This window comes from Ailuropoda melanoleuca, chromosome 5 (genome assembly GCF_002007445.2).
Source record: "Ailuropoda melanoleuca isolate Jingjing chromosome 5, ASM200744v2, whole genome shotgun sequence".
In the NCBI taxonomy this organism is placed as follows: domain Eukaryota; kingdom Metazoa; phylum Chordata; class Mammalia; order Carnivora; family Ursidae; genus Ailuropoda; species Ailuropoda melanoleuca.
In genome coordinates, this window is record NC_048222.1 from 57,508,308 (window position 1) to 57,523,968 (window position 15,661).

Genomic DNA, 15,661 nt, shown 5'->3' on the forward strand with positions numbered 1-15,661 from the left:
CAGAGGACGTGGGCGCCCACGAAGTACGTATGCGCGCGCTAGTGTATTTGCAGGAAAATGTGCCTGGATTTATTCGATGTGGCAGAGTAAATATTTGCGCGCGCGCGTGTATGTGAAGGCGTCTGTTTGTGAGACAGAGAAGAGTTGGAAAATGAGAGGGGGAAGGGAATGGGCCACCGCAGCAACAGGCTCTATTTTTCCTCAGTTTTGCTAAAAAGAAAAAAAAAAATAGGTGCTCATTTTCACTCATATCACACTGCAGGTTAGCAATCGGAGTTCATCACCCATTTGGCTTCCTAAGGCAGTGGGGGTTTAATTAATTTATTATTAAAATCCTTGTTTTCCTCTCCTCTGCATCAGTAGCTGTGCCGCGGGCATTTTGTTGTGCTCCTCCACAGCAGTCTCAGTCGGGGAGTAGACGCTAAATAGGTCTTCCCTCTCATCCGGTAAGAGAAAAATGAGAGTGAAAGTGTATTGGTTTAATTGGGGACAGCATGCGTCATTTGGATTTATTTTCTCCCATTTTTCACCTTTTCTTTTCTACGGAAACTCAACCGAATCCTGCCCCCCCCCCAACCTCCCCCCTCAACGCTTTTTTAGGGATTTGTGTCTAGGCGCTGTCCATAGTGCTGAAAATTGCGTAGTAATATCTACCTATGAGCTAGAATAGACCAACACAGGAATGTTCCATAAAAGCCCGTATGTAGTTGCAACACACGTTTTCTAAACAGTGTTAGGTACGTAGACTCTAAACTTAAACGGCATTGAAAGCAAAGCAAAATAAAACAAAAGAAAAACAACAACAATAAAAACTCTCCCCCCATCCTTACTTATGGGTCTTGTTGTCCAACTCAGTTATAGATGTCCAATCCTACTCATGTTTGGATACTATATCCAGAACCTTCAAATTGCAAACACCTGTAGATTCTCTAAAATTTTGATTATTGATCCTGTAAACTATTAAACTGTCAGCAATTGGGGAAAATGTAGATGCAGAATTGGGTCATCGTCAATGTAAAAAATGCTGAAAGCACATGATGTAAAGATGTGTTAGAATTCAATAATAAAGTGAAGACAATGTATAGGGTCATTTGGTGTATTTACTAATTTAGAAAATTTCATGGTCTTACAAGAAATGGACAATGTATAACAGGTAGTTCATATAAGACTATACTCAAAAATATTTATTCTTTTTCATTTAAAACTATTAACCACCCTGGGGGCACCTGGGTGACTCAGTAGTTTAAGCACCCAATTTTTGATTTCTGCTCAGGTCATGATCTCAGGGTAGTGAGATTGAGTCCCACAGTGGGCTCAGCCCTTAGCCTGGAGGCTGCTTGGGATTCTCCCTCCTCCTCCTTCCCCCCCTCAAATAAATAAATAAATCTTAAACAAAACAAAACTATTAAACATCCTATAATATAGGTGAACTGCCCACCAATGAAGAAAGTGGAAGAAGTTCCTCTTCCAGTAACATGTTCCTAGGTATGGCTTTATAGACTCTTTTTTAAAGCTTGCTAAGGGCTCCATCCTATTTTGGTAGTATGTACTAGAGCAGTGCCTCCTGAAATTTAATGTGCATATGAAACCCCTCAGGATCTTAAAAAAATGCAGGTTTTCATTCAGTAAGAGTGAGTTTGAGTCTCAGATTCTGCATTTCTAACAATATCCCACGTGATGCCAGAGGTTGCTAGTTCAGAACCACACTTCAAGCAGCAAGGTTCTAGAAATATTGTATTCTGGTGATGCAGTCACTCATAGAGTATGGGAAAGAAGGTCATTTTCTTCCATCTATTTTGTATGTTTCTAGACTGTTGCAAGATTGTTTTATTGAAATAAGTTTGGAAGTTAACCATTTATTTGCACAATAGTAATAAATTGTTTATAACTCAAACTGCTTATAAATTTGATCATTTGGTTTTGATTTTGATATTGTCTGAACATGTACTACAGTTTACATCACTCTGTATTTTCATACTATAACCTGCAATCACCCGTTCTCTTTGCAATCCAAACCAAGGAAAAAAAACTAAGTTACCTGATTTTACTGCTCATGTATGGGCCCCACGCCAAGGATTTGTTGTCATGATTGGAGATTTTGACTTCTCATTTTATGACTTTAAGTATCATTTTATACTAAGTGCTCATTATACTGATTTTACAAAATCTGAATGTTACAGATTGAATTCTCACCCAGTTTAGAAAGTGAGATAGGACCATTGTTTCATAGATCATTTGAGTAAATGCTGATCTGTAATGTCACTGACATAACACATGTGTAGTTAGATTTTAAAGGTTCTTCTGGATAGTTTTCTTCTTTAAAAAAAATCCATACATATATCAGTTGATAAGTGTTTTTAGTCAATGCTTTTGAATTGATGCCAAAGGTAAGTTTTGACTATATATTAGGTTCCTTGGAGTTAGTGCATGATCTTGACCTTTTTCAAGCTATATGAAAGGCGATGATGCTCTGGAAAATCTGCAAAGTGGCTCATTCAGGAAAACTTAATAAATTAAAAATCCATTATGTTCCACTTCCTTTGCTAGCTGCTGGGATTCAAAGATAGATGATCTTTGGCCTCTGACCTTGATGAGATACATTGCTAAACAACATGACAAGTCTACTAAGTTTTATAGAAGAGTTTAAAAATTTTTATTTTATTCTCCATTGCCAAAGAAGTGATGAAGAATAGGAAAACAGACAAAACCCAGAATACCTGCATTTCAGGTCCTTGTCAATGCCTGCTGCTCAATTTTTATTTTAAAAAATTGTTGAAAGATAGGAAACATATGAATGCTTTTCTAAAGCTCACATGGTTAATCCATACTTTTGGGTAGTCTATGATTTATTTTCAGAGAAATCCAAATTATTAGAAAGGTAAATATGTGGGCGGCATTGTTTAGACCTTCCCCAAACAGAATTGCCTTTCCTATGCTTCAACATTATAATTTCAGCTTAAATGCAAATATTCTGTATAAAACAATCCTCAGTTTACTTGCCCTGCTCTATGTCTACTGTAGGGTTCCTACTAAAGACTTGGACTTGCCCAACACATCACTTACTATTCCTTATATGAGATCTCTTTAAAAACATTTCTTTCATTGCCAGTTTCATGAATTGAACTCTCATACTCCTCCTACTCACTTAAACCATCCAAAAAGCTAAGTGGTTTGTTCTCCTCTTATATACAATGCACATCATGTAATTGATCCCATTTGCCTTTTGTTTTTAGTTACTAGGAATGTCCAAGTTAAATTAACAGCTAAAAATTAGTAACTGTGTAAATTATTAAGGCCTTTATATTTGTGTTTTTTCCCTATTGCCTTGACTACTGCGATTTTGTTTTCTTAGGTATCAGTATATTATTTTCTTTTCATTATCTGTTTTAATGTGTGTCCTATGTAAATGTCCTCACAAAATCAGAAATGAAGTAAGGAAATTAAAAGTAAGTAAATAAATACATTTATTTTTCTACTTTTTGACCAAAAATGTTGACTACCGTGTAGGAATATATAGTTAGCTGTTCTCTAAGTTTTTCTTTAACAAGATACTAAAATATTTTAAAAAATCATATAGTTAACTATGAAGATAAAAATATAATCTATTATGACTACATGATGTTAAGCTAGCAGGAGAAAATTTTGACTTAAAAGACTACAGATCAGCTTTATTTCAAAACAGTTCGTTTCTCTGTTTCTCTTTCCGTATCCTAAATAGTGTCCTTTATATGAGTAGGACTTTTTTTTTTAAATGTCAGAGAGCGGAAGTGTTGTTTATCTAACTTGCTAGAAGATGTGGCAAGTATAGAAAATTAAAGAACATGACAGCCCCACTCTTATGAATATACTTTGGAATAAGAGTCTCACAAACGAACTAAAAGCAAGAATTTCTTCTAACAAGCCAGCTCAGGATTCTTTTCAGAGGAAAATTTTGCTTGCTGTGAATTCTTGCCACCCTGGCTCTAGCTGACTTCTTGCTCTTAAGTTTTCTATGGTGGGATCGTCTCTTGAACTTACTAGGCCAGCATGTTACCTTCAGCTCTTTATGGAAATCTACACCTTGTCTGGCTGAAGTATGATCATTCTTTCTAAACTACAATGTCTTTATGTAGCTGGGTCTTTTTATTTGAAATGTTGCTATTTACTCAAATACTGGACACTACAACTTTCAAATGTTGAACTCTAAAAAATGTATTAGAGACAAATATAAATTATTTTTGTTATAAACATTAAAAAATTAATCCAATTCTTATTTGGTTTTAAACGGTATTAGATAATCAGCTATATCCAAAAGTCACCTGTTTATCTTTAAAAAATTCATTCTTACCTATTCTGAGTATCATTTTTAGCTATCCATGCCCTTTTCTCACATGAGTGGTTTTAATTTTGGGGGGGTGTTAAGATTGATTGAAAATACAATAAGAAATATATGCCCTCTACCTAAAAATAGATGCAGGAAATTCTGCTCACAACCCAGAGTAGTCCTGGGCCCTTGGAGGTCCAGTTCTATAATCCCAAAGTAATCTAAGGAACAATCCAAAAATCTCAGCAAAAATGAACGGCCCATGGTCTTGTTCTCAGCTTTGCAGCTAAGTATTGACTGGCTTAAAGTTTTGAATTTTTTTTTTAACCACCCTATTAGTTTTCTATTTTCTTTCCTTGGACTTCTCCCTCTAGGTCATTTTACCATATGATCTCTAGAGAGTAGCCAATGCTGAATATGCTGACATAGGAGAGTACAGTAATAGGATGATTAGATCTGATTAGAAAGTGACTGTGGGATTTTTGTCAACAGTGAAGAAATTATCTAAAGTAAGTGGACTCATAAGTGAATTGAGCATGACACTTCAGTGTAGATAATGATCTAATGCTGGTCTGTTTGATGAGTACCATTGAAAATGAGATGTTATGTTTTGCTGGTAAACTTTTCTGCAAAGAAAAAAAATGTGCTTAATGCTTCAGTTCAGAGTGATCTATTTGAATGAAGTTTCATTTAATTAGTTTTAATTTACAGCCCATAAGCCTTCAATTGTTTCATTTAAAATGTACTTCAAGCCCTCTACTATATTTACTGTTGAATCTAATGAGTATGATAAGATACCTTGGGCACAATCTCCACAAATGTGTGAGCAATAACCATGGTATAATAGATTTAATTGGTTTATTTTACTGGGTCAAAGAAACAAAGAAACAAAAGGAGTTTATTTTGCTGAAGTGTATGTTTCTGTAATATGAATCAGTTAATACATAATTGGCAAATAAGTATGTCAATAGAATGTGGAAATCGATTCATTTATATACAGTTTTCCTCCAAACATTAGGGTTTGACTACCAAATGAAACAGCTTAACCCCAAGTCCACACTAACACAGCCGAATGCAGTGAACTGTGGAGGAAAGCAGTCCTATACACATGCCCATTCACTCTGTCTTGCTCTTGGCTCAGTTTGGCCATGTGCTCTGTCTTGAAAATGCATATTTATTGGTTCTTCCTGATCTTTGTGCATTTGTCCCTATTTTCATAATTCAACCTTTCTTTACACTTTTTCTATCATTCTTTCCTAACTAAAAATTTTCTTGTGAGGTTCTAGATATATTGCAATGTATATTTTTAACTTGTATTTTTAGTGCTACATTTTCATTTTTTGTAAATATTTTTGTGGTGCTCTGGTTATGAAGATGAATGGGTTTTACATTTTGTACCCAACATTATTTTTTTTTACTCCTAAATATTTTCAGTTATTTTTGTAATTGAGTGGGCTTTATTTTTTATATTTATTTTTTTGGAGAAGGGGGCAGAGGGAGAGAGAGAATCTTAAGCAGGCTCCACACCCAGCACAGAGCCTGATATGGGGCTTGATCTCACAACTCTGAGATCATGACCCGAGCCCAAATCATGAGTCAGATGCTTAACTGACTGAACTACCCAGGCACCCCAAGTGGGCTTTATTTTTTGGGGCAGTTTTAGTATTACAGACAAAGAGAGCAGAAAGTACAGAAAGGTCCCATATGCCTCCTCTCCCCTTGCGCCACAGTTTCATTTATTATTAACATATTGCATTAGTGTGGTGCATTTGTTACAATTGGTAAACCGATACTGATACATTATTATTAACTAAAGTCCACAGTTTAGAGTTCATCTTTGTGTTGTTCAGTTCTATGGGTTTTGACAAATGCTTAATGTCATCCATCCACCATTATAGTATTATAATAGTTTTACTTCTTTAAATATCTGGTCCCCACTTACTTATTTCCTCCCCTTCCTTTCCACCCATCTGCAGCATGAACCTCTGGAAACCATTGCTCTTTTTACCGTTTCTATAGCTTTTCTTTTCCAGAATTGTATGTATGGAGCTGTATAGGCTCTGTTACTTTTTCAGACTAGCTTTTTTTCACTTAGCAATATGCATTTAAGGTTCCCCCATGACTTTTCATGATTTAATAGCTCATTTCTTTTTATTGCCTAACAACGTTTCACTGCATGGATATACCACAGTTCAGCCATTCACTTATTGAAGGATATCTTGGTTGCTTCCAATTTTTGAAAATTATGAATAAAGATGCTATAAACATTCATGTACTGGTTTTTGTGTGAACATAAATTTCCAACTCATTTTGGTAAATACCTGAGAGTTCGATTGCTGGGTTGAATGGTAAGACTATGTTTAGCTTTGTAGGAATCCTCCATATTGCCCTTCAAAGTGATTATACCATTTTGCATTCCTACCAACAATGAATGAGAGTTCCTGTTGCTTCATGTTTTTCACCAGCATTTGGTATTGTCAATGTTTGGATTCTAGCCATTTTAATGGCTATATCATGGTATCTCATTTTAATTTTCAACTCTGTAATGATATAAGATATGGAACATTTTATGCTTATTTTCTGTCTTTGTATCTTCTTTGGTGAGGTTTCTGTTCAGAGCTTTTTTCACTTTTTAATTGGGTTGTTTGCTTTCTTATCATTGAATTTTGTATATTTTGGATATATGTCCTTTATCAGATGTGTGTTTTGCAAAGATTTTATCCCAGTCTGTCTTTTCCCTTTTTTAAGTGGCTGCTTATTTTCAGGGGATGATTTTGTAGAACAAGAGTTGTTTTTTCCCCCCCAGAAATGTGTGCATTGTCAAAGAAGAAACACTTGCATACTTGATGTCATATTTCTACAACTAAGCTAGCCAAATAAAGCTCACATTTCTCATATTCTAAGTAAAACTAAACTGAATGAGTGTTTAGTCACTTTAGGCAACTATAGAAAATAACTAGAAAGGCCTACCTAGGGGCCTTATCTTTCAATACTACCTAAACATCAGTAAAATAAGTTGAAGTTAGTGACTAGTGCATTAAAGAGTACTTGAAAGTATGAAAATTTTAAGGAGAAAGTATAAACCTAATGTTTTGAGGACTAATTTCAATAATTTTTCCATAATCTCTCTCTATATATAGTACTTCTTATTTGACTGTTCTTAGATGATGCTCAAAGCAATAAACAGTTGGAAAGAATAAGGTCTGATTTTTTTAGAAATATTTTTGACATTGGTTTCCAGAAGTATTAGGAGTCTAGATGTGGAAATCTAAGTTGAAGTAAATGGACATTTATGTAAACCTACATTTCCTCATTGACTTTGGGACTATCAGGACAATGACCTTGACAGTACTACCATGCAGTTTCCTTAATAATCTGAAGGATAGCTCAAGGCACTCACAATTGAGATTTGTTGATGAAGTCAAAAGAGTAACACCGCTATAAATATTTTTACATATTTAATCTTATTTAGAGGCACAGACATTCCTAAATTTAACAGATACAATGAATGAATAGATAAATGAAAAAATGGATAAAGTAATTCTCTCTTTTGTTTTGGAGTACCTCAGAATGTATGCTAAAAGGCTTAGACACCATGCCGAATATTCAGTTGATACCCAGCACCATCCTACCCTTCTCCCTGTTTGAGATATTTCTCAGATTCTGTGGCCAGCAGTATCCCAACCTAAATTCTACCAATGAGAGGCACTGATGTAAAATTTAAGAGAAGGAAAAGAAAAAAGAAATCACTAATCAGGGCCCCTGGGTGGCTCAGTCGTTAAGCATCTGCCTTCGGCTCAGGGCGTGATCCCAGCGGTCTGGGATCGAGCCCCACATCAGGCTCTTCTGCTGGGAGCCTGCTTCTTCCTCTCCCACCCCCCACCCCCTGACTGCGTTCCCTCTCTTGCTGGCTGTCTCTCTGTCAAATAAATTAATAAAATCTAAAAAAAAAAAAAGAAAAAAGAAAGAAATTACTAAACTCACTAACCTTATAGTTATCAGCAAGTGGCAGATGAGATGTTATACCGGCAGTTTTTGAGGTGTTAGGAAGTTCTGAGCCTTACCTTGCTGTTACAGATACAAAGACCATTGGTGATAGATTCTCCATGATTCTTGCTCTTCCTGATCTTTCAAACCCTAGCAATAGCTCCCCAGCCCTAATTATTGTGTAAACCTTCAAGTCTTTGTGCATTAAATCTTACATGAAATATCTACTGTGTCTGGTTCGATATTGGCTAATATTTTTAGCATGTTTAGTTTGTGAATGGAAATGTGATGACGTGAAATCACTCCAGCCTACCATTCTGTAATACACTACGAAAAAATGTACTACATTTGTATACTACTGAAAACCATTGCTTCCAATGAACTAGGCTCATAAGAAGCCATCAGGAATGATGTGTTCCTTGTTAAAAAGGGTTGCAAAACAGTACGATTTTTAAATTCTGTTCAGTTTCATGAAACTGAGGTAACAGAAATCCAATGGCAATGCCTAAGGCAAGGGAAGTTTTTCTCCCCAAATAAGAAGTTTGGGTGTAGGCAGTCTGGGAGTTTTTCAATGGCTCTGTAAGTTCATAAGTGTTTCAGTCTCCTATTTTTCTGATCTGTCATCCTTAGCTGTGGTTTTTGTCCTCATTCCTATTCTCTCATGGTTTCCAAAGGGATACTCCACCCTCTAGCCTCACAGGAAAGAAAGAAGGCAAAGAACTTGTTAAGAAAGACTCTGGAATCCCTAGTGTATTTCTCCTTACAGCTTCTTAGAGTTGTGTTCCAAGGCCACTCCCAGGATTTTAGCTGGGCACATCGCTACTCTAAACAAAGCTGTGCTTCTGTCAGTGAGGAAAAAAGGGAGAATGAGTACCAGATAGGAGTTCTGTAGTGTTCTAAGCCATAAAGCGAAGGAACAAACAAAATCCAATGTAAATGATGTCTTTGGAAAAAACCATTTTAAAAGTAGTGTTGTGCGACCACGGTTTAGAAGAAACTCTGGAAGCAATTCAGTCATTTCAATAAAACTGCTGATCATCAGGATGAAGTTCAGCTGTATATAAGATAAAAACTCCAAATAGTAGCAATTTAATCAGGATAGAAATTTATTTCCTCCTCTTGAAAACAGTTTTGGGTGGGAATGTGAGGGTTCTTACTGCAGCTATCTAATGATGGGCTGACTAATCTATTAGTCTATTTTCCTGTTCCATCATCCTCAGCACTTCGTTTCCAATCGCAAGGTTACTTCATGGTCAAACACGGTTGCTATTGCCACAGACATCATTTCTTCATTTCAAGCCAGACAGCAGAAGAAGGCAAGGGAGGACAAAAGGGCCATTCTTCCCGTTAAGTCAATTCTTTCTAAGGAAACTCCTATTTGGTCCTCACAACATTTCTGCTTATATTTTCCTGGTCAAAGCATAGTCACTTGGTCATGCAGAGCAGCAAGTGAGGCTAGGGAATAGGGGCTTTTATCAATTTTCATAGTCAACTTAAATAAATTTCTATCATCAAACAAGCACGGGCATACGGATTATGTTGTTATCTCTATCATCAAGATTTATAGGATTATATTCAAATATGCAGGGCAACATGTGGATTGAATCTTAGTATTGACCACTGTAAGAAATCTATTTTCTCTTCCAAATACTGTAGTTGAAAATTGAGAATAATAGTTCTAAAAAAGGTAATTATTTCAATGAAAAACAATATTTGTTATAATCATTTTCATTAATATTCTTTAGATTAGGACTAAACCTAGAATAATTAAAAATATTACCATACAATACCCATTGCCTTGGACAGAGGAAGTACAGTTCATGGGATTATTAAAGAAGAGGGAGAGCAACTATGCCTATAGGAAGGGAAGCAGGGCAGACATCTTGGAAATTGGCTCTTCTGATCCACCTTTTAATGGAGTTATTGGGGTGAGATTGAGGAAAAAGCAGAGTGATTTAAGAAATTAGAAAGTGGTCAAAAATTGAGACAAGTAAATGTCTAGGAGTTATAGAAGTCTTTAGTCTTCAAAGAAAAAAATGTCCAAATATTGCTTACAAAAATCAAAATTAAATCTGTTATTAGGTGATGACCCTGACATTGTAAAGTTGATGAAACAGTTATCTAAGGAATTCAAGCAAAACCCTTTGCATTATGAGTTATTTGAATAATTGAGGTGAAAGTGGGATTTCTGCCTGGATTATTCAGATAACTGCCTTAATTCCAAGATTCATTTAGTTGGTAGAGACCTTTCCTTAGGATATATTTTTAGAATGCTAATGTGAAAAATCAGACTCCTAAATTAAGCAGAGCAATAGAATGAGGGAGGGTGGGAGGAGAGAGAGAGAAACAATGAGAGGGGTGGGGGAGAGAGGGAGGGGTGGGAGAGAGAGAAAAATATAAGTAGTTCATTGTCAGAATAAATCCATACTTTTTTCCCCATACTTTTTCTAAGGACAATAACTGACCTCCACTTTTTCATCATAGAATAAACTTCCGTGATGAAAAAAGGAACTATATACAGATCTCAGATATAACCCACAGTATTTCTTAAAGTTATAAATTCCTTTTGGGGTTTCAATTCTTTTAAGTGTGGAAATTTAGTGGCTCCAAATTCAGCCATTTAATTTTCTAAAGTCAAGTAAATTGACTTTAAAATCATACTATACTTTCTGTTTGACTTCGTATTGTTGGTATTTGCCTTCAATTCTTAAAAACAAATTACAAGGATGATCATATCTAAGTTGACACTCCATTCTCTTCTTTGGTAACAGAACCCTGGGCAGTGAGCCCAACTGAGAAATTATTTGCCCACCTCCTCTCAATAGATGAATGTATCATATTGCTAAGTTTTGACCCATGAGTGGGAGTGTTGTTTGAGACTTCTGGATAGGATCTCTCTTTTCTGGACTGTTTCTGGCCTCCACTGAGGACAAGATGCCTAGATCTCCAGGAACCGTTTTGGGCCATAGGGCAACCCAAGAATTGGAAGCCACACACAATGATGGTGAAAGATTTAGAAGGAACCTGAGCCCATGATGACCATACCTGCTCTGTGATGCCTAGTTTGGCATTGCTTTTACTTAGGAAGGTAGTAACTTCTTTTTTGTTTAAGACACTATTATTTCTAGTCTTTATTACTAGCAGGTGAACACAATTCCTAAATAATACACATATTAAGGTATTGATTGAAAATATTTTGGAATTTTAGGGTTAAATTTTCAGATATGTATAATGGCCTCTTTCAATCTACCCCTCCCTACACACACCCACCCCCCAATTTTTAAGAAAGAAAACTAAGAGGTTATATGAATTTTACCAGTTATACATTTTGTGCAATTGCAAAAAATAACATATGCAATGGGAATTGTGAGAAGATAAAAACTAAAGCATTACTCAATAATTTTTCAGTATGTCTATATAGACTTAAAAAAAACAGAGGAAGGAAGGAAGAAATGAAGGAAGGAAGGACGGACAATACAGAAATAGAATGTTAATAACGATTTTTTATTTTTTGCAGATTTAGCTAAGGTAAGTATAATTTTGATAGCAAGAGAGGAAGAAAACATCTATGGAGCAGTCTGATGGAGTAGTATTGATCGTTTTCTCTTTAGAAGCTGCCCCAATTCTCCCCATCTTTTAAAGATTCAGCTCTTCCACGAAATGGTCACCAATCCCTCTGCAGTAATTAACCTCTGCCCTTCGTTGCATTTATTAGGGCCAGGACTAAGTTACAGTAAGGCAAGTATTTGAGACACAACATTTTAAGAGGTGTCAAAAAGCTCAGCAATCAAGAAAAATATTTTTATGGAATATTTTAATTAGCACACTACAGCAAGCAGTCCAGTCTCTTGTTTTGGTAAATAAAATTTTTTGTATATAAATTTTTAATTTTGCTTCACATTTATCTCTACTATAGCACTCAAATAGTACTCTGTATAAATGTTCTCTCCCAACAGTGCTATATGCGTTTTCATATTCCTCATCTGCCTATACTCTGTTTTAAGCATAAAGGTCTCCTAAAAAATATTAAATTCCATCTTTTGAAAGATTTTGCCGGAATATACTGTATTAGGGACAGCAGGATTACGTTTTCATCATAAAATTCAACTATAGTAAAAGAAAAATAGAGGGTGATGTGTGTTTTGAAAGTACTTAAAATTCAGCTCTATGGGAAAATCACCTGACTTCTCTTTGACTAAAACCCTGCTTAGCCTGGAGAGATAGGGAACTATAATACTACTTTAAATTCATACAGCCCTTTGCCCTACATAGAGTGCTTTCTTTTAATTATCACCTTAATCCTATAAAGTAGGCATTATCATCCTTATGTATTACAGAAAGATTGAGAAGTTAAGTGACTTGCCCAAGGAGTTACAGGTGAAGTGGCAGAGCTGGGGTGCTAACCCAGGTTTTCTGTGTCAAAATCCAACGCCTTTCTGCTATTCCGAATGCTAAGTCTTGGGATTAACCGAGAAAAAGTAATTCATGCAGCAACTACAACAGCATGTGTTGTGTTTATGAAATAATATCGGTAGCGCCCCAAACAGCAGTATTTTACCAAGTGTATTGCTCACGGCTCCAACTGTTCTGGCTTTATGTGTGTGTGTTTGGTGAAATAGCTCAACTCTTCTGGCGTAGGATCGGATGTTCCAAGGTATTCTTTTGGTTGAGGACGGAAATCTACATAATTGAAATGTCAAAGAACAGGGGGAAAAATGAAGAAATTATGTATTATTTGAGTATTAGTTTCTAACTACCACTTTACCACTAATGTGTGTGTGTAAAGCATGTAAACCATATGTGCTTGCTTCTTTATTAAAAGAAGCATTTGGGAAGGTCTTTAAACTTTTCAGTTGACAACGGTTATTTAAATGTGAAATATTATTACAGTATTTCAGGAGTTAGGAGTTGATTAAGTTTAATGGGTTACTTTTTCTTATTTAGGGGAAAAATCTATGACTTTATTTTAAAACTCCATATGGTATTTAAATTTGTTTAAGAGCCTATTAACTGCTTCAAATATAATTTTCATCAACATAAAATAAACACAACTCCAAACCAAAATGTCCATTATCAGCCAGTCTAGTAGAAGATTTCTTATTAAAATTATAGACCCTCTTCATTGGTTGCTGCCCTGAGAATTCAAAAACTTCAGTCTTCTTTTTGTAAGCTGATAGCTGAGTTCTAAAAGGAAAGCCTCCTTCTTAAGAACAACCAGAGTTCAAAGAAATTCAAAGCTATTCATTTTGGTGAATTGCAACCTGTCATCAATAACTATTTATTGAATGTCCACAGGGTGCCTGGGCATTGAAGTGGCAAGTGATTTATTTGCATTATTCAGAGGATTTCTAAGGGGAGTCTGAAGATTTGCAGACGTCTTTAAAGATGCAAAGTGGTATGTGCTTCTTTAATTTGAACTGCCCCTACCAGGGATGAATTGACTAGTCTGGGTTTCAGAGCTCTAGGGATTTCTAGCACTCAGAGCCGACTTTTGTAAGCTAAGACCCCATTGGGTGCCAAGCGACAGGAGGCCTGGTGGTCAGAACATGGCCCCCCGGGGGCTTCTGGACCCCCGTCCCTCCCCCCTAGCCCTCCACTCCCACCCGGCACACCAGGCTCACACCCTCTCCAGTCTCCCAGCTCCGACCGGTTCTCGCGAGATCCGGGCAACTGAGCGCTCGGGGCCTTTTCAAATCGGGATCCGTTACCGCTTTCCCGGCCGCCGCCATTGTAGCGCTCGGAGCCCCTAAGCGCAGGCGGCGGAGGCAGCGGTAGCGGGATGGCGGACGCCGACAAGCCCGAGGTGCCCGGGGCCGCTGGCGACGACAGTCCGCATCAGCAGCCCGTGGAGCAGCCGGGCGAGCCGCGGCGAGAACCGCACCCGCCGGAGCCGGAGAAGCAGCCGCCGCAGCACAGCAGCAGCTCCAATGGCGTTAAAATGTATTGTCTTTTTCTCCGGGGACTGGGGCGAGGTGGGGGGCGGGGAGTCGGCCTGCGAGGGGTCGAAGCCGGCCTGGGCCTCGGTGAGGGATAACCGCCCCCCCCGAGCGTGGGCGGCGGGAGGAGCAGGTGCAAGCCGGGCCGCTCCTCGGGCCTTACCCTCCCGCCCCGTGCCGGGCGAGCCGGGGTGCTAGCCCGGGGCCAACGCCCCTCCCGTTTCCAACCCGAGACTGCGGGTCACCCATTCTAACCCAGACTTCAGGGGAGAACCTTTGAGCAAAGCTCTGCAGCCGCCACGGTCTGCAGGAAAATCGTCCCCCTTTTAAAGCCCAGGACTGTAGTTAGTGTTCATCACTAGGGAGTAACTAGGGATGACATCATCGGACATTTCCTCTTAACTACCGAGAACGTATTTAAAAGGAATATTCCCCCATCTCCCGGCCTCATTCTGAGCTTTATAAGTTCGGTGTTTATTGTTGCTTTCCAAAGTATATATTAATTTCTGAACTGATATATACCAAGAGGAAGTTTAATAGTGTGCTGTTAGCCTGAATCCATTGTGGTGTTCTTGAATTGGTAAGAGGTTTTCTGAAAGGGAAATGCGCGTGGTGCCTTGCTCCCTTCTACTGCCGTCCCCGCAAATGTTTGTAAGTCATGCAGGTTATTTTTTAAGAACTCATCGTGTGATGGTTTGTTCTGAATTTTGGTAAATTGGTAAAATAATATATTTTTTTAATCGAAGAAAGCCTGCTACTTCTAAGATTGCCCCAGTCATCAGTGCTTATAAAGAATTTAGTTGACTCGAATCCATAATTTCTAGTTATCAGAAAATATGCTCCCCATTGTTGTTGTTATGTAGGGGATATGAATCAGGCATTCTTTTTGCATGTGCCCAGCTCTTTAAACTTGAAGTTGAAAGTATGTTAATAATTTAGCCGAAACATCCTTTTCCTTCTCTCAGTTATGCTTCAGAGTAGAAAGCAGTGAACATACGGTCACACTAAAATAGGAAAGAGAAATGTACTTTTCTTTTGTATAAAATGTTTGAAGCAGTAGGGTAAGATTGGACTAGTTTGTGTAGGGGTTGAGTGTAGGTAAGGTAGTTCTCCCAGCTCAGTTATGACACTCTTGTTCTGGGTTGGCTTTGAGTAGCGTTAAGTTGCATCTTCTAATAAGCAGGATAGAGGTGCAGGTATAAGAGATTCGACCTCGGTGGAATTTGTTCTTAGGTGCAGAGTTGTGCACCTCGGTAACTGAGCTCCTGGAAAGTGAGCACTTTCTACCATGCCTGCCAAAATGTTGGCTGTCTGGGATTTGGCATTATAAATTCGAATAAAAAGCATTGGAATGATAAACTTAAAATATGTGCTTTTTGTTTCTATCTAAACATGGACTTGCCACCCTTTTCTCCTGAACAAAAAGTACATCCTT

General features: G+C 37.5%; 1 protein-coding gene across 4 annotated transcripts in view; it reads left to right on the forward strand.

The window, feature by feature from the left end:
- The first annotated feature begins 13,928 nt into the window (after positions 1 to 13,928).
- The window catches only part of MYEF2 (myelin expression factor 2), a 38,424-nt gene continuing 36,691 nt past the window's right edge, over positions 13,929 to 15,661 (forward strand). For 2 of the 4 annotated variants that reach the window (XM_034661017.1, XM_034661016.1), the window contains exon 1: positions 13,929 to 14,230. In XM_034661017.1, the coding sequence (XP_034516908.1) occupies positions 14,070 to 14,230 (161 nt within the window). In that variant the 5' untranslated portion in view covers positions 13,929 to 14,069. The remainder of the gene's footprint in view (positions 14,231 to 15,661) is intronic. The other 2 variants (XM_034661015.1, XM_034661018.1) reach the window with 1 other exon arrangement.